This window comes from Lichenostomus cassidix, chromosome 14, assembly GCF_008360975.1.
Source record: "Lichenostomus cassidix isolate B80296 chromosome 14, HeHo_3.0, whole genome shotgun sequence".
Taxonomy (NCBI): Eukaryota; Metazoa; Chordata; class Aves; order Passeriformes; family Meliphagidae; genus Lichenostomus; species Lichenostomus cassidix.
In genome coordinates this window covers 9071483-9091479 of record NC_139495.1, presented here as the reverse complement: position 1 = coordinate 9091479, position 19997 = coordinate 9071483, and the positions used below count along the sequence as shown (strand labels likewise).

Genomic DNA, 19997 nt, shown 5'->3' with positions numbered 1-19997 from the left:
TTCGGTCCTTCACAGAATTAATCCTTAGGTAAAATTAGAAGCTGGCACTGTTTTTCAGCCAATGCTACTAAAAATACACTGCATTGATCCTCTGTCTGTACTTTGGCATGCATGGGAGCAGAAAAAGAGTAGGAAGCTATTGAAACTGAGGCATGCCAACCTGTTCAGAAGTTGGACTTCTTCTGTGGTGATCAGCTGTGCTTTAAAGGAGAGCTGAGACCAAAACTGATTTGAAATAGTTTTCTGTTGCTTGGTGTGTGAGAGCAGCTCCACAAACAGTTTGTCCTTCAGAAATGGAAACCGTATGTACATCACTTATTGGAGAAGTCAGTCAACTTTTTTCTACATTCGTGTTCTCTTATGTTAAATTTTGAAAGTTGCAAACAGCTTCAATGTCCATAGTGATAAAGAGCCAATTTGCAGGCATTCTCAGGTCCAGTTGATTTTGTGATGGAAGGGAGAAGACAGAAAAAATATTAATTGAATCCTAATCTTCTATTGCTTTACCTAGCTGACACTTTTTTTTTGTCTAATACAGCTACATAGCTCATCTAAAGGCTTGAAAATTGAAACTCTTAGTGAGAAGGGTGCCTTTAATATTATTCCCACTGAAGTAATTTGCTACATTTGAAGGGATGATAGCCATTGTAAACATTATTTAATTGAAACCTTAGGAAATAGCATCTGGGACCTGCATCATAACTGGAGGATTGCTGCAAACGCAGCTCTTAGCCCTCCCACCACTTGTGCCCAGTGGTGTTTGTTAGTTCCCCTCTGCCAGGCTTTGGCAGACCCCCAGCATGGGAGCAGAATGATTTCATTGAGCACTGTTCTTGAGATCCAGTGCAAAGAGCAAACAGAGCGTTTCAACAGGGTTTTTGTGTGCCTGACTTACTGGGTTACAAGGTTCATTTGCACAGCCACAGTACCTGTTTGTGGGTACCAACAAGCAGCTGGTGAGGGAGAAAAGGAGGGTACAGAATAATGGTCTGAACAGGCTCCATTAATAAACCATTTAATTATGAGGCAGAAGACTTCTGGATCCATCTGTGGTAGTGGAAGATGCTTTTTCTATGTATTTCTCACTGCTGCCCTCTTAGCATATTGGTTTGTTGAAGGAGCACCTGTGCAGGCCTAGTCCTGGGGTTTTGAGCAGAGTTTGTGAAATTGCTCTAGTAGCAGCACCTGAACTTTAGCTGGACTGGTGTTATAGCTTGTATAGATAAGGAAAAATGTGCAAAAACAGCTCTGAAGACAGACGACTGAGGGCAGTTAAGAGTTACCTGCTGGATGAGCTGAATTCAGAACAGGCTTAATTGGTGCCAGGTGCAAGTCTGCACCAGTGGTATTGTACCAATACAACTCTGTCTCCTGATATGCTGCTTTTATTTATAGTACTTTATAGTAATTGAAGCACATTCCTGATTGTGAAGAAAAAGTCAAGTTGTAAGTTTAAACAGTGTCCTTAACATAATTTTGTTCCCAAATACTTTTGTTTTGTGGGAAACAAAATCAGTGAGTGCCAACTGGTAAGTAGTGAGCTAATGGAATTTGGTTCAAGTACTAGGGTTATTTGTTTCTAAATAGTTTTTCTAGCTGAAGTGATCAAATAACAAGACAAAGTTAGAAAATACTTATTCAACCTTACTGTTATTTTTGTAACTATTTGATGAGTTATTGAATACCACAGAAACAACTATTGACTGAATTACTTGACTATGACCTGTTAATTAAACTAACATTTTATGTAAATGTTATTTATGTAGCCCTGATTCCTGGATCTCTTCTGGTGTCCCTGCTTCACTTTCTTCATTTTATCTTTTTTCTCCTACAGGAGAATATAGCATATACCTTTGCATCATTTTCAGTTCCTTTCTTTTTTCACCTCCTATCTCCTTCCTTTTCTCCCCACTCTTCACCACCTCCACCTCTGCATCTTCTGTTTCTCCTTTCTTCTGCCATTTCTTGATTCTGTCTGTGTACTGAACTTCTCTTTTGAAATTCATCTTATCAGTCTCTCTCTCTGCCTCACATGACCATCACTCACCCACTCAAACCAGAGCATCTGTGCACAGTCTTAGAAACATTCAGGTACTTAAAACCCAGAGAGTTACTGCATTGGCACGAATACAAGTCAGGAAAAGAAACTCTCCATGAAGCATATATTAGAATAACCCCTGGTCTGGCTTTCCCACATGTTTTGCATCAGCTCTGCATGCTCCCTGCCAGTGCATTGTCTGCTTGCCAGACTCAGCTATGTTCAGGTATTATATATGAAGCTCTCTGGGACCTGCTCCAGCCCAGGCAGGACTGCTGCAGGTGCTCCAGCTGCCTGTAGCCACCAGACACCCTTCCTGGGACTCTGAAAGGGAAACAGTCTGTCCATAGTTGAAGCACAGTCTTTAAAAACAAAGGCCAGCTCTTTTTTCCAGGTAGTTTCTGTAAAAATAAATAAATGTTTATTTTACTCAGGGTACTATGGTAAAAGTACTGGCTTCAGATTAAACAATACAAAATAAGTAGATTTTGCTCAGTGCTGATTTATCAATACTGTCTAACAAGCTGTTGGAAAAGAGACAGGTGAGGTGTTATAAGTCCTGCCATGTTGTTCAAAGATTTGATCTTTATTCCCCATTTAATGAATAAATTGTGCCACTCCTCCAAACCAAGTTCCTGTTTCAGACATTCCTTTTCTTCAGTTTAGTTTTGTAGAGGTCATAAAGGATTTCTGATGCAAGCTCCTTAACTGTTTTTTTCTATGGCTTTCCACTTACAAAAACTCAAAGTTGACTTCTCTGCACGAACAATGCCTTTACTGCTTCATGCAAGATGCTTTTATGGCAGTCGTGTTTTTTCTTGCAAGTCATAAAATAAAAAACCTAAATTACTTCGTGTCATTCAACTGGTTCCATAGCTCCATTGCAAACTCGTGGATAGATGGGTCATTTCACTTCTCTGAACGGTTGTGTAACTGGAAGAGCAAATTTTATTTCCAAATTAAAAGCTAATGAGTGGCTAAAAGTTTCTATCTATAAAATACATGCTTATTATTTAGAGTAAGTCAGTGCTGGTATATAAATAATTTTGTTTAGAAATGAAATGTTAGTTTAACTAAAGTGCAGAAGCTCTCATTTGGCAAAATGATCTGATGCCATAGCAACAGATGACAATTACAAGCAGCTTCCGGGAGTTGCCCACATTCCTTCTCCCTCACTCCAGCCTTTCCATATCCATATCCATATCCATATCCATGGTGCAAGAGATGAATCCTGAGCTCTCTTTTCCAACCTTCCTTGAAAGAAGCTCTCTCCCCTTCTTGCAAAGTGTGAAACTCCAGTTCTAGAGCTCGTGGATGGAAATCAAAAGTACATCCATGTGTTGGACATGCTACTTTTGTACTGTTACTGGAAGACCAGTTTTGCCTCCAACTGTCAGATCAGACTGACGTGATATGAAAGTATATTTATGGATTATATTTTAATTTTAAATAATTTGCTGTATCTTTTCTTTTAAGATTCAAATATAGATGGATGTAGTCAGTGAGTTTTTAACAGTTGAAGTGCTGTTTCAGAAACCTCCAATAACAGTAAACTTATTAAGCCAAATACAACTCTCAAAACTGAAGTATTCAGGTTGCAAATGAAGGCATATAGACAGCTGGAGAAACCACAGTGTACTCATGTTTGTACTTCAATTCCAGCTTGAGACATAAGTCTAGGAAACAGGGTACCCATTTTTGTAGCCAACTGTTGTTTTATTTGCCCATTGTTGAGATTTTTTCTTCTTAATGGGGTTGTAGTCTTTTATATCGCCCTTTGTTTGTTGTACTTGGTATTACAATATTGGAGAAAGAAGTGTATGAAAAATGGTAGCAGTACAGATTCTGTTGTACCCTCTGCCTACACTGACTCTACCAATGGAAGTTTGTTTCTTAGTTCACGTTTTTTCATCATAAATCACAGGAGCAATCATGGCAGCACTAAATTTGGATTTTCATTGTTGCTGCTAATTCTGATGGTGCTGGGGTTTGTGTTTGCTGACCTTGGTCCTGTTGAGTGGCTTCATTTCTAACTCCAAGGAATGTGCTACATCCGACTTTTCACTAAAACGATGAAAACAAAAAGCAACTAACTCCTTAATAATTTAATAAAAAGTCTATTGGAACCATAAAATGTGAAACTTGTATATGTTTTAACTTGTTAATTAAGCAATAATTGGAGTATTGAAAGAATCAGCTGAAATCTAATGTTGTGCTGTGTTGTAGTCTTGTAATTTCCAGCACTATTTGCTGAATTCTTCACATACGTTTCCTCTAATCAGTCTGTAATTACTACATGGTATAATTAGATTAATATACTTTCATTTATTACAACTACACATTAGAGGAAAATTTTGTACTTCTGCCTTTATATTTGTCCTGTGTGAATGGAGAACTCTGTGCGTTAAAGCAGTGTCAACCTGCTGAGGTGAAGAACAGTGAAATTAATGATGTGTAGAAGCTTTCATTCTCTTTTAAGTGTCTCTACTGGGTTTTTTTTTCCTCTTTTTTTCTTCTTAGATGCTGAGTACCAATGGAAGGGACCCTTCTACTTCATCCAAGGGGCAGATCCCCAGTTTGGACTGATGAAGGCTTGGACAAATGGAGACACTGTTAATGGAGATGATGAATGGGGAGAGGAAATTAAATTAGCAGAGCAAGCAGTGCAGGCCGTTAACAAACTAAACCCTAAACCCAAGTTCTTTGTGCTGTGTGGAGACCTTGTCCATGGAATGCCAGGTAAGGCAGTTAAAAGTGCAGAAGTCAAGTAGTAACTCCATTTCCTTTATATTTCAGATTGGCAGTAAGGCTGATTTGCTTGACTTCAAAATAGTCTTTCATGGGACTTAGTATGTTCCTATTTTGGTGTTTCAGGGAAAAAAAAGTGTGATTTGTAGATGATTCTTGAGATATTATTCTGATTTCTTCATCTGACTACCTGTAGCATTCATCTTTAAGGCTGTACTTTCATTAGTTAATTGCTTTTTTTTCAGTGGAAAATTTTCTTTGAAATAAAAGTCTTTCTTGTAAACAAATTGCTTTGAGATGACACAGAGGGGCTTTAGCCATTGGGGAAAAATAATGCCAAGAAAATAGCAAAAAATAGATTGGACTTTCTGAGTACTTGAAGTGAATAAAGCTCAGAGAATTATCTGGCTTTCTAGTTCTTAATAAATTCAGATATTTAAATTTTTAAATGCTAGAGGTCAGCCAGTTCAAGCTTTAGCAACTCTGTCCTGTTGCTGTGGGACTGTAAGCTCAGTGTGTTGCTCTGTACACTGAGAGGAAGAACAGCAAACCATCCACAAAGGCGGGTTTCAAGAAAGATAAGTACTTTTCTTGGAATTGAAATATGAAATGGTGTTACCTGGTGAGAAATGGTCTGGAAAGCAGATCTAAGCAGTGTCTCCCATTTGTTAGCCCTGATAAGCAGCAGAGCCTGGCTCTGTCACTGCCAGCACCACAATCCACCCAGAGAACCTGCAAACATCCTGTGCCTTGTGCTCCACTCTGCTTCACACTCCTCCTGCACCTGAGGAGCTGCTTCCCAGCCCTTGCTCACACACCGAGGGTTTGAGCATGTTGGAGACCTTTCACTAATTCCTTCAGTGTCCCACAATGTTAATTTTAAAACTTTAGCTGTCAAATTGATTGACATTATTTATGGGCTTTCTTTTGATCAGAACACAGTTTCACTGAAAGAGTGGGAAAGTGTAAAAACCAACAGATTTAAGCTTGACTGAATCTACTGTGTAACACCTCAGTAGCTTGATCATAAAGCATGCCATGATACAGTTTTATTGGCTTATGTGCTTCCATTAATTTTGGAATCATCTGTCCTTCCTGTAGCAGTTATAATAAATATTTTGATTAGGACTTTTAATTTGTGTAAGTGTTCCAAATATTTTGGTTTCAGTATCCCTTGTAAGAGAAAGAAAATTCAGGACAAATAATGGGTGTTATACATCCTATTGAAAAGGATCTTTCACTCAAAAAAAATAAATAATCCAGGAGGCTCTGTTAGTTTCAATTTACCTGAGTATTTCTCAAATACTTATAAAACAGTGCAAAGTTCTAAGTACTTCTGTCTCTTTTGACTTGAAACATTATTCTAAGTCTTCTCTGTGGGTAGAGTGTGTGAACTAGAGAGCCAGCAATCTTCTGACTTTCACTGGTTGCTGAATGGCTGGATACAAGAAATAAGTCTTTTGCATGTCCCTTTTCGTATTAGGGTTTGTTTTCTTTTCCTAGCAATGTTTCTCTGTAGTCATTATTGTCCCTTTTGCCAGTGTATGTCTCAGACTTGGTAATGTTTTAAATACAAGCCTGTCAGGGCTTTGCAAAACATTAGCATTATTCATTTTGCTAACAGACATGTGAAAGCAACTGAGTGGATTGTACTGGTGAGATCACCTACATTGTGTGATGGATGTGCTGTGCCTTGTATAAATATTTGAAGCTGCCTCCTGCAATTTCCAAGAAATTGCAAGAAAGAGCAGTTCATTACTCAGTAAACTTAAGGGTCTTTTCCAGGCTAAATGATTCTATGATTACCTCACTTGACCCACCATATTTTAAGTTCTCTAGTAATTTCTTGTTGATTAAAATTATGTTAATAGTTTGCAAGCCTGTGTTATCGTGTAGTTATATGAAGTGGTTAAGGAAATGCACTATTAAAAGGAATTGTAGAATATTCAGCTGGAACAATTACTTCATTATTGCCTTTGTGTTTATACAAATGGCTTGCTCTGCCATGTGTTGATAAACCCATAAGTACAATTTAACCATTAAGTTGTATATAAAATGACAGTTTTACAGCCTTTTGTGTTTCTGTCTAAACTGATGACAGAGAAAACAGTGAATTGCTCTGTGGTGCAGATACCTGTGGATTAACAGTCTTGGACTAGTTGCCTAAAAGGACAGGGAGATGATACAGCTTTTTAATCAATGCCTGTCAGTAAAAAGGGAGTGGGGAACATAGATCTTCCTTTCCTCTCTTAAAATGTTTTACCTTGGAGTACTAAGGGTGAAGTTTTTTTTGACTTAAAAAGCATGCACTGTAGCCATTTAGCTGAACCAGTGTTGAAGCCTTTTGCAGAGGACCTCCAAGAAATCTCAGAATTCCAGCAGCTAGAAGTGATGAACAGAATCCTGATCAGCTGGGAAGCAATCAGGCACAGCACTTGGAATCCATTACAGATGTCATTAGAGCAACGAAGTAATCATATCTTGGTATTTAGCTGCTGATTAAAAGTAGTTTGTACTCGGAATATTATTTCCAGAAGTTTTTCTTGATTACATAATCAAGAATAGGATATCTATTCTTGGTAACACTAATATTGTGGTGCATAATGAGGAATTTTAAGCAATACCTTGTAGTGCAACTGTGTCGCTGAATATAATTTCTATGAACTCAATGCTTACACTTGGATACACCATGACAATGAAGGACTTCCTTCTGAAGACATTTGTGTGCGTTAAGTATAATATAATTTACTATGACAAAAATGGTAATCTGCAAAATATTGTTGGTTGGATAATGTGTATTTAGCCAGGTCATTTTCCCTATAGCCTACATTTTTCTCTCTCTCCCCGCCTTCCCTGAGCATCCAGAAGGACCATTCTTGTGTAAGGAGGAGCCTGTCTTTGAAGATTCCAAATCTCCTGGATTGCTGTCAGTATCCCATAAGAGCCAGGGGGATCTGGAGACATTCTGATGTTGCTTATAGGAACCTTAATCCATTCTTTGCCCCTGTTGGGTGTTCTGTAGCAAAATCCCACTATTGGTGGCTGAGCTTCTGACTCATGTTCAGCGAGGTTGGTGTCTGTTCCTCAGAATAGTGCCCTCCAAACATGGGGCTTCTTTCTTGCCTGTCCTTCCTGTTCCAGTTTAACGTGAACATTGTGCTTCCTGCTCCTTCCCATACCTCGAGTGTAGATTGGTGTCCAGGAAACAGCATTTCAACACCTTTTGTTACAGCAGCAGAGAATTCAGCTGTTGGCAGCCAAGGTCACCCTGCTGAAGCCACAGAGAAGCACTGACTGTGAAGCTGAGAATCCAGCAGCTATTTTTAAGTGGCCGAATTCCTTCAGAGGAAATTGTTTAACTGCATTTTTTTAATGATGCAACTGCTGTCAGTAACTTGATAGTTCTAGCCAGGAAAGTTATTTATGTGATGTATTTAGACCAGGTGTTAAATTATTTTTCATTAATTGTTCTGCTTACATGGGTAAAAGAGCAAGTAAGACAGCAAGTCGCTTGCAAACTTACTTAGCTGTGACTGTAATAAAATGTAACTGTTTAGAGACTAAATGAAACGGGACTTGTCTAATAATGTGTATAATCACAAAAAAACCTGATAGAACTTGATTAAGCTTGATCTGTTAGCAATGTGATAATGGATCAGCGAGCAAGTAATGTTTATGCTTGCAGTTTTAAATTCATTTGTGTGTATATGTTAATTACAAGAAATCAAAATCACTGGAATTGGCTATTATGGCACTTGAAATACACTGTGACTACTTGTACTAATTCCTTTTGTTAATGTGAAGGTATAATAATCTCTAATATACACATTCCCTACCCAGGTCATGTGGTGCTCTATAATCTCACATCAGCCTGTTCTGTCAATTAAGACCAAGCAGTGACATTTTTCTATATTTTTTCCTACCTTTGTTTAATATAATTAAATTGTTTAATTAAGGGTTTTCAAATTATTATTTATAACACATATCCCCCTTTGTGCTTTTATAAATGTATCTTTTCTAAATGGAACAAGCTAAAACACCTGATTGTCTCAATCAGCTTTACAGAGCTGCAGCCATATTTAATAATGTTTTCTTACTGCTCCTTGGTGTGCTTGCTCTCTGTCTCTTCTTGTCTTTATTGGGCCCTGTTTGGATTGTAAAACCTTCCAGGATTGTGTCTGTTACATATTTTCATGTTTTTACTGTGCCATCTAATCTGTGTTTCAGGCTGTGAGCCCAGGCATGTGTTGTTACTGTGCATAGTTTAAACTGGAGGTGACAGAAAGGGCCCTGACAATAGACAAGCTGAAAACAGAGGTGCCCAAAGTGTACACAGCTCATTGCTCGTGTGTTCTTGGTGACTGAGGCACTGCAGCCTTGAGAGCTGGCAAAAGATTACGTTGTGTAATGGGGGGAAAAAAGCAGCCAGGCAGCAGGGCAAGGCCCCATGGCTGCAGCAGCGTGCAGTGGTGAAAGGTACAGACTTACCTTTGACATCTGGCGTCCTGTGAAAAGCACAGTCATGAATTTGGGAAAGAGTTGTCACTGACAGAATCACTGTGAGGCTGCAGGAGATGCAAGTGCTCTGCCTGCCTCAGTCCTGTCTCTTTGTCTTTCTCTCACCCTGCTTTCTCTGCTTCAAGCATCATGCATCAAGCATCATTTCTCTGTTTCAGCCCTGCCTACAGCTGGGATGTGAGGCTGTCCTGCTGCTGCTTCCAGGGTCCCCAGCTCTTCTGGGACATTCTCCTGTGCCAGGCAGCTCCCCCTGCCTGCATGCTGTGCTGTGCCTGGGTTTGTGTACCTCTGTGTGTGTGAGCATCACCGCTTTGCGTTTTCCCCCACGAATTCGCACGTTCCTCTAGCGCTCTTAACTCCTCCATAAAGCCTCAATAAGGCACATCAGCTCAGTTCAGCTAATTGCAATTTTGGGCAACAGTATGTGCTTTATGTGAAAAGCAAAACTGCTGGCTGCATGTCTCCTCAAAATTATATACCCTATCCTGTCTCCCATGCAGTGTTTTGTCATATAATAAAACAGACACTGATGTGCAGCAAGATTTTAAAAGCAGGTACCAAATGTTGGGATTCTGAGTTCATATTTAGACAGCAATTAAGTGACAGGTTTTCAAATCAGTACTTCTCCATTTGACTCCTGCTTGACAGTTTGATGATCAGAATACAAGATGAGATGGGCATACTGGCTTTTATACAATTAGTCGCTCTTATGAGCTGTGACACGTCCTCAGAGGAGAATGAAGTTATTTACATTCAGAATAGACAAGCTGCAGAGCTGAGGAACATCAGAGCTGATGGTTCTGGTGGCCAGACAGCGGTATGGCTTCATTTCTGTTTATAATCACTTTGAAGGCGTTCTCTCTCTTGCGAGAATCACTAACTGGATTATCTTGAGCTTCTTTCCCATGCCTGAATTTGATGTGCAATTGCCATGGTCCAGAATATTTGCCTCTTGTTTCTGTTAAGTTTGGAGTGCCATAGCATGGCTCCCTCCAAAAGTGTAGTTTTTATAGGTACCAAATCTTAAGGTACAGGCTGCAGTGTATAATTGCAAATACAGGGTAACTCTAAAAAAGACCTCTTTAATTTGCTTAATTTTCTAAACTTGGGAAAGCACACACTATAGCAAATGTTCCTAGTCAAAGCATTATTGATTAAAATCTGTGAATGTTCTGAATTCTCTTGCCTAAAAAACCATCTTGGGCTGGTCAGGAAAGGTCAGTGAACACTTGGTTTGTGTAAGGGCTGAAGTTGGTACCTCCCAGGAAGTCCTACCTGTCTTGGTCAGGGATCCACTAACAAGGAGTGTTGAGGAAATGTCGAGTTTTATTGCTCTTGCTAAAGTTCACAGTCATTTGCCCACGAGTGTTCTTCCTTGTTAGGAAATCTTTCCGAGCCATTTGCTGTCCAAAGCTGTACGTTTGCAGCTGTTTGCAGCCAGCTGAGCGCTGTCCCTCGCCAGGCGTTGCTGCACTCGTGCTTTATTGCGTCACGCGCGGCTGGCGTGGTCACACTGCAGGGACTGAGGTGTTGGGAGCTGGAGATTCACTGCTGGTGGGTTTTGCACACAGGATGAGAGGAATGGAATGCTGAAATCTGCATGCAAATGCACAAGCTGCCATTTATACATTTGTGAACTGAATAAATTACAGAGAAATGTCAGGTCCAATTCAAGTTCTTAATGCTATATACAGTTATCTGGTAAGACATTCCATAAAGGAAAAAAAATCTGTGAACTGCTTTTAATACTGCTTTGAAACTACCATTAAATAACCCATTTCACTAAAACAAAGGATCATTAATTTAAAAAAACAATTCGCCAGATAAAATTAAGCTTCTGTGCTAGTCCTTCAGTGAGGTGTGTGTATATAAGGCGGTATTTTGTAATGTTTTAATTTTAACTAAAAATATAATAATTCTCAAAAAATTCCCTTTCTCATCTAGAAGGCAGGAGCATGAATGCTTATGTTTGATTTTTCCATATAACAGGCATATGAGCAGGTTAAAAAATAGTGTCTTAAAAATTAATGTTCCAGCATTAAAAATAGCTGTAAGCATGTCACCTTTCTATATTTGCTTTTTTGCCATTTGAACTGACCGTTTGATTTACTAACAAAAGCAAGTTTGAGTATTTTTTTAACTCCCAGCAGTGTGGCACAGCTGGGGAGGAGGCAGCTGTATTCCAGCATCATTTGCAGTTTCAGCAAATTGTCAGCTAAATCCCAATTCCTGAATCTTTGTCAGTGGAAATTTGTAATAGAGCATGAAGTAGAAAAGACACAGATTGACTTCTTAGGTGCAAGGCAGAAGCAGAGGCTTTATATTGTTTATACTGAATCAGGGTATAGGTAAAAGTTTATTTATTTGAATGCAAGGTAACATTTCTATTAATATGTCACTGCCTGATCAATAGGGCAGTGTTTAGGTGTGACCTAATTTCCTGACAATAAGGTAGCTTAATCTAAATAAACTCACTGCATCCATTTCTTCTGCTATTGTAACCTAACTCTGATATGCTTGGTAGGATGGAATCCAAACCAAAATGATCCTTGGCTATTTTGTTCTCCAAACTCTTACGCCAATGTTAATTAATAATGTCTAAGAATTTGGGTAAGTAGCACATTATTTCTTAAACATCGAATAACTGTTTAGAGAAATGTCACTGTGGTTGCATAAATAAACATTTTGTAGTAATTATCTGATTCTAGTAAAACCTAATGGAGCGTTCAAAGCCTCAAACAGCTTACTGTGAAATTAAATTTGCTCTAATCGGCCCAGAGCAGGGAAGCATCTGAGATCTCCATGCATGTCTGACAGCCTCATATTGCAAAGTAACCACTGGGCTGTCAGAAGCAAATATTTCATCTTCAGCAGGTATATATTTATTTGTATTATAGACCATGTTCTCTTGTGCAGTCCACAGTTGAACTGAAAAATCAGATTGGCAGATTGGTATCTGTAGATATGAAAATCTTGGAGATGTAATTAGTTACACAATTTTCTCAGATCTTGTATTTTATGATACAAGTGCTAGAATCAGTACTAAAAATCTAGTACAAGTAGTAGATCTTTATATGAAGGTTTGTTAATTGTTTGGTTTTGTGCCATAGCATTGAGGTATTTTTCCCTGTTTGTGATGATTTCATCAGAGGCACAGACCCAAAGGCAGTGATGACCTGTGCTTGCTGTGACAGCTCTGTGTTGCTGGGAGATGAGTAAGGATAAGAGCAGAGTTGAGCTTAAGTGAAGGATAATACTTATTTTCACAGCAGAACATGGAGCAGTAAATGCCACGAATTAGGTTGTTAAGTGGGCACCTGTGTGGCTGGCACTCAGAAAAATGTCAGCATTTGCTGTCATTATATTTAATGTTGTGCACTGAAACCAGGAGCAGCTGATCCCCTAATAGGCTTCCTTGTTCAGTTTGGGGTTTGTTGTTGCTTTAATGTAATAATTGTTCATTATTAGCTTAAACTAGAGTTAAATTTTCTTCTTGTTTTAGTGCCCAAAGTTATATAATAAATTTAGTTTGTGTTTTCATGCGGGGAAATTTTCGTGTGATCACTTTTTGAGTCTCAGAACAGATTATTACTTGTTTCGAATGTACTGAGAAAGTCGCTTACAGCTGTAGACAAATGAGTATTCCAGATTCTGCTTTTCAGTGGAGCTAATGAAATGAGGTTCTTTTTAAGTTAGACTGAGTAGTCACTCAGTTTGTTCAGTAGTGAATATAGTCATATTTACATTATTTTTAACTGCATAATTTTTTGTTCATCGTAAAATTGTCCTCAGGCTATTTGAAGATTAGAAATATATATGTCTAAAGAAGGGAGAGGAGACATTTTAGCTATTACAGCACAGACTAAAGCAAAAAACCTATTTCAGAACATGGCCATAATGGGTTTATTAAAATTGATCAGCTTATTCTTGCATGTAATAATTTGGAATGATGCAGTGTGTTGTGTTAGCTCATTACAGCAGACACCAGAGGGGAAGCTTTTTAGTTTGAAACCAGAAGCATGAAGAGCACCAGTAAGACTGAGCTGGGTGGCCAGAGAGGTCTTTCCTTTCTATGTGGTGCCCTGTCTGTTATCACATTTTTGTAGCATCCTAGGACAAAAAGAATGTGGAGACTGTGGTGTTTTGTTCTGCTCATAGCCCATGGGAGAATCACTGCTTTTATGGGATGATCAGTTGTAAACAATGAGTAGAGGGTAAGAGTTTGGCCATGACAGTCAGAAGGAGTCACCTGTGTTGATGAGATGGGGAAGGGCAGGAAAGGAGGCAGAGGCAGCACACTGAGTGTCAGAGCTCTGAGGTGGGGAAGCTCCATCTGCATCAGTGCTCTGAAGGGATGCTGGGTTCCCTCTGAAGAGATCAGGGAAAACTGTGTGTCAGTGTTTGAGATGTGACAGCATTAGAGCTCAGTTACATTTATGTTTATGTTCAGATGCAATTGCAGAATGAGCCTGGAATTACAATGTGGTGGTGATGATAACATTGGGTTGGGACCTGTGGTGTCTTCCAAGTGACAGGGGCACCAGTGGGGCTGTCCCTGGAAGGGCTCAGGAGACAGGGACTATGTAGGATCTTGCTTGTAGCCCTGTGAATCTGTAGCCCACAGCCAGGTATCCAAGGCAAGAGAGAGATGAAAGGCAGTTCTGGTTTGACAGGAGGAGGCTGCTTTCCCACAGACGTGCTGATAGCAGTTATGTTTCCTCCAGTGCAGCTAAAAAAAGGAGCATGTTTGAGTATAGCCTTGGACTCCCCTCTTCCCTAAAAACTTAGGGAATGCTGCTAGGGGACGTCCTCTAAATGGCATGCAGAAGGAGTAGGGCAACTGCAGTCAGTCATGAAAACACACAAAACAGGACAAATGTCTCGAGAACAGGAAGTGCTCAAAATAAGTAGACTCTTTGATTTATGCAATTGTGATGCACTGTAAGGCCCAGGAAGACACACAATCTGTCTGTTGTTGGGTTTTAACACTCATGATTGGTTTAAACAAAAATTAGTTCTCTTTTGATGTCAGAGAATTTCTGATATCACCATAAATTACAGAAGGAATGGGCCCTGTGTTTTTATAAATCTTGTTGGCATCGGTGGTGTTTTGACATTTTCTATTTTGCTTTTATCAAATGTAGGTACTATTACCATTTGATACTTTGTATAGTATTTTTGTGTGCAATCTAGCTCTTACTTGTTCTTTGATAGTCAGTCTCTTGGGTTAAATGTTAAACAGATTGCAGTTGCCTCATCAGGGCTTTTCAAGAGCGTTGCTGGCATAAAAATTAATTTTCTTTTTTTGTTTTTCAAACTGAAAATTTGTGCTTTCTGTTAAAAAAGTATGTGTTTGCAGCTCCTCTAAGTTTGGGACACTTTTACGATACAATTAAATACTGAGACCAAGTAATTAGAAATCCAGGAAATTACTGTCCTGCATTTTACATGTTGTTAAATTGGCTGAAGATGTCTAGGGTGGCTTCTTCCTAAAGGCTTCTCCTGCCTTGGGAGGAGTACTTAGACTTCTCCAAACACCAATACAGAAATGCCTGGAGGCACCACCTCATAATGCCATTATAACCTCCCCTTGCCCTCTCCTGATTCATATCAGTAGAGAACCTGGTGCTATTGTTAATCTGTTGATAATTTTTCATTTGGAATACTTCTGGAAGAACAGTTACAATGTTGGTGGAGGTTACTGCGTGGGAAGAATTGACTCATACAAAAATGGACATCAGCATGCATTGCACAGATACAGTTTGGGGGGAAACAGTGCTTGAAGTTGTTTTTTATTATCTGGTGCTTTACAAATACTAAACCCAACCCATTCTTAGAGAGGTGCACCACTCTGTGGAACTCCAGACGAAACTGCAGCTAAGGATTAGCAGCTAAAGGATTATTTCTTTGGCAGAATAATCTGTGAATTCTGCTGACTGAAGCCAGCTTCAGCAAAAATGTTGTAAAAACACTGTGTTGAAATGTGCTCTCTCAGTGTGTGCAGGCTGGTTGTCTTGGTTCCTTTAGCAGCGCAGGAAGGAGTGCTGGAGGTGTTGAGGCAAACAGTGAAACACAACAGAAAGCTGTCCTGCAGCAGGCACAGGGACATTGCACTTTCATGCTCCTGTTCACATCGCTCAGCTTTCAAAAATGATGGACTGGGAAGCTGTGGGAAATTGCACACAACTGCACCAGCAACAGTTCTCACTGCCATGTTTTTCCTAAAAGCTGAGCTGCCCTTTATGAGCTATTAATTTGTGAAGTCATTTATCTCAGGGCAAGACTTTATTTACACAGCCTAACATAAAGGCAGAAAATTGTGGTCTGGGATTTAAAAATGTCACTGCACATGATGCCAGGATAAACATCACAGAAATATATTTCAGTTGCATCTATCCTGACACTTCACAAATATTTTTTTCATTGCCTTTTGGCACTATATTATATACCTATTCACCTACAACAAAGCTCCATCTGAGGCAAAGAAATACAAGTCATCAAATAGAAATGTTTTTCATAATAAATGGAACAATAAATATTATGGCCAGCTCTGTGCCTGAGAGAGATTAAAGGGATATTTTTTATGCTGTGGCAGTGACCAGTCTAATTTTCCAGTGGCTTCATTTTTTACCGCTGTGTTTATCTTCTTTACTTGTTACTTAGCTCAGCTGTAAGTCAGGGGGAGGTGCTTCCAGGAGGGCTCCTTGTGGCACGAATTGTGTGTTGTGGTCATGCAGCTTGGGGTCAGTAGTATGTCTGAGCCCTTCCTCTCCAGTGCTACACCAAGGGCTCCTGAGACTTTACTACACCTTTTCCCACCTTTATCTCTGTGGGATTCTCTTCTTTTGAAGTTGTTTTGACCTTCTACCAAGAAAAGGTCAAGCCAAGATGCAGTTGTTCTAAACCAATCTCTCTTTAGTATGATTTCCTAGGCTCTTGGGCAGAGTCCTTGTTTTCCATTTTGAGCAATCTGTTTTCTGCAATAAACACTGAATATGTTTCTCTGTTGCTATAGAAATAATATTTCATTAAATGAGGGAATCAGTGCCCTGCTGTCGACAAATCTAATCTAAGTGTTAGTCTCTAGAGCTTGAATTTCACCGCTGGGAAGACGTATACATAATTCTGCAAATTATTTCTGTAACTTTTGCATAAATGTCTTTATACTCTGCAACTGTTAGCTAAATTTCCCAAAGTGATAGCATGGAGTTTAACATGGTGTAATGTGTTTACACAGATCTGAACAGAGCCTTCCCCCCTCGCATTTTCCTGCCCTCCTCCCCCATGCATTTTCACATTTAGAGTTTGAAATTTCCAACTCTTTCCATAGGAAAATGGGGAGTGGCAGGAAAAGCAGCGTTCTCGGCCAAGTTCCTTACCCCATGGACAGCAGTGTGCCAGGTTTATTTGAATTTTTGGTTTTATTTTTTAAAATTCAGCTTCTCCTGAGTAATACAGATGTTATTTTCCCTGTTTTTTTTCTGGGATTAACAAGAACAACAGCCTAAATTGACCATTAATGTACCCCACAATGTGATCTGCTCTCCACTACTTTCTAGATTCCTCTGGAATGGAATATGCCCAGTAATTGTCAAGTTACTCAGAGATTTTCCTACAATATCTTTCTACCCTCTACAGCAGTGAAACACAAGGGAGTTGTGGATTTGGACATCATGCACCTCGTAGCGATGTCTTTATATTTAGCCTTAATTTTGACCTAATGTGGTTTTTCCTCAGTATTTTTCTAAAGCTGTAGAATTCTAGTAACAGCAATAAGGTGGTACTAAACAGTAACAGCAACTAGGTGGTATCTGTAGGGTAAGTAAACCAAAATATTTGTTAATAAGGGTCAGTGTTTGTCAACATATTGATTGTAAGTATTTTGAAGAAATGGTAAAAACCCCTTTGTACATTTTTGTTTATAATGCATGTGTGTAGTTAGGAAAGTAGAACACAATTTAAAAGGACATGATTGATTTGCATAGACCTGTGTGCAAGTGTATTAGAACTCTGAATGCAGAGTTCTTATAAAAATCCTGTTAAAGCTCCTTGGTTAAAAGCTGGAGTTAGTATTTGGGAAATGGGCCCATGGTAGATCTGTATTATGTATTGCAGGACAAATACAATTTATATGTGTTCACTTCATTCATTAATAATAAACATATTAATGGCCTCTAGTTAAAGATTAGTCTTTAGAAAACCTAGGAAAACCTCTGTCATCATTAGAGGAAAATAACTTCCCTTTTAAAAATTCCTTTCTATTTTTTTTCAGTGATTGTAAGTCAATGTGTCAGTAAGATAGATCTTCCTAGGCAGGGACAAATTCCTGACATCCAGAAGAGTACCTGTATGGATATGCATATTAATATTAAAGGCAGAGATGCAGGGAAAATTAGCAAAATACACAATTACTTTTTTCTGAAATTACTGGCGTGCTTATTATTAAAAGAGACTTTTTATATACATAAGTCCCCACAAGACTCAGGTTAAATTTTTGCAGTTGAAATAGTTCTTGTAATGAGAAAAATAACCAAACCGAACAACCCTTAATTTTGTTGCGCAGTCATAAAATATAAACCAGAAGCTGACCTGCTTTTTACCCTTGTGCTGTTAGACCATCCAAGGCTGCTGCATTTTTTCACCCTATCATCACTCCCCAGTTGAGCAGAACCAGCTGAAGCTCTTGGTGCAGAGCAGAGACCATGGCATCACCTAGTGCTGTGCTCTCTGCTGGCTCCTGTGCAGAGCCTGCCTTCAGGCCATCTGCTGACAAATGGCTGAGGCCTTGGTGAGGGAGCAACAGGGCTGGGCGCATGGACAGCGATAAAGTGAAGATGTTTTCATGGTCACATCAAATACAGAATATTTTCTTACCCTGCAACATAAACAAAAACTAACAGTGAAGGTGGGAAAAGGCAACATAAACACTCAAATGTCTTGTGGTTGTTGTTTTTCTTTAGGAACCAAGTGGAGGAACAACCAACTGCAAGATTTAAAGGATGTTCTGAAGAACACTGACCAGGACATACCACTGGTATTCGTCAGTGGGAATCATGATCTTGGCAATACTCCAACAAGAGAAACAATAGATGATTATTGCAAGAACTGGGGAGATGACTACTTCAGCTTTTGGGTTGGAGGTGTTTTCTTTCTTGTGCTGAACTCTCAGCTATACTATGATTCTTCCAAGTGCCCTGAGTTAAGGCGTGCCCAGGATGCCTGGCTCGATGAGCAGCTGGCTGAGGCTGCAAACCAGAAATGCAAGTATATAATTGTATTTCAGCACATCCCTCTGTTTCTGAGCAATCCCGATGAAGATCACGATTATTTCAACTTGGATAAAGTGGTTCGTCAGGAGATAATGGAAAAGTTTCATAAAGCAGGTATTTTCTCAAACTTTCCTACTCTTGAATTTTTGTTTCAAATTGTTAATGGCTCTGCTGCCAGACAAAATACATTTAACTTAAATGGTACTGTTTTCAAGGAATTTTAAATACAGCTTGTAAGCCTCATTGTTTCCTGTAAGTCAAAATTATCAACTGAATCTAGTTGCCTGTAAAAAGTACCAAACAAAATTTAAAACTTTGAGTGAAAAGTAAAAAGCTAAACGTGAAAAGTTCTTTAACATAAATAGCAACAGTTCCATTTTGCAAGTACTGGCAGATACAAGACAACCTGAGTTTTCCCTGCCTACAGAGTGGAAGATCAGGTATTGCCACAGGAGAAAAATACAGAATTTATGTTTTACATGAAACTGGAAACAGAATCCACAATTACCTTGGAGGTTGTTTTCTCCCACACTGAGCCAATTTTAAACCAAGAGTGTAATGCACCCCAGATTTATTCAGTGTTAAAACAAGTCTTGCTCTGCTAAAATCAATCCTTTGCACATCCGTTTCTAATAGGGGCCATGTCTGGGATGAAGGGCAGGTGGAGCATGTGCTAAATGAGTAATTTTACCAAATCCCACAGCTTTGTGTGATGCCACTTCAACACCATGGAGACAGACGCAGTACACAGCTACTCCTCCATTCTGTTCCCATTGTTTTCTGGTAATTGCCTTCATGTTCCTGGAGTGTGCCAGTCCCTCAAAATTTCCTGCCATCGCTGCATCAGAATGTCATTTTCTCTGTATCTATAAGAGAGCACATTATTTGGATTACTGAACAATTCAAATTTTTTATGATCTTGTTCCTAATTTACCATGTAATTGTTAAGCCTGGCCTCATCCAACTCAGCGTAATTTCCAAGCTCTGAATCTCCTGCTGTTTCCAATCAGTGGGGCCAAAATTCACAGCTATCTGAGGGCTCTCCAGGGCACTGATATATTTGCAGATTCAAGATTTACAAGTGGGGATTTTTTCCCCCATAAGGAGACACGCTGTTAATACCTCATATCTTTTTTAATTTTTGTGCCAGTGTTAATAAAGTGGGAAGTGTTGCTCTGGGAGAGCTGGGCAGCTGTGACTCCTGTGTACCATGGCCTGCAGCACACCTGAGTTCATGGGTGTATCCCAGGAAATTGGCATTAATGTGGGAACCATCTGGTTCTGTTCTAGAGTTATCTGTCATCCAGTTGGTTTAGTAACATTTGACAGCACTCAGCACTGGGAATTTAATTAATCAAGAAGTATAAAAAGTTATGCCAATTTATTATCATTGTAACGTTGTTACATTATGTCCAGGGGCTTAA

General features: G+C 39.2%; 1 protein-coding gene across 3 annotated transcripts in view; it reads left to right on the top strand.

Annotated features, from left to right (window-relative positions):
• Positions 1-19997, top strand: part of CPPED1 (calcineurin like phosphoesterase domain containing 1) — a 55212-nt gene that overhangs the window by 22937 nt on the left and 12278 nt on the right. For all 3 annotated transcript variants that reach the window (XM_085074820.1, XM_085074819.1, XM_085074817.1), the window contains 2 exons: positions 4559-4777; positions 18265-18687. In XM_085074820.1, the coding sequence (XP_084930946.1) occupies positions 4559-4777; positions 18265-18687 (642 nt within the window). The remainder of the gene's footprint in view (positions 1-4558; positions 4778-18264; positions 18688-19997) is intronic.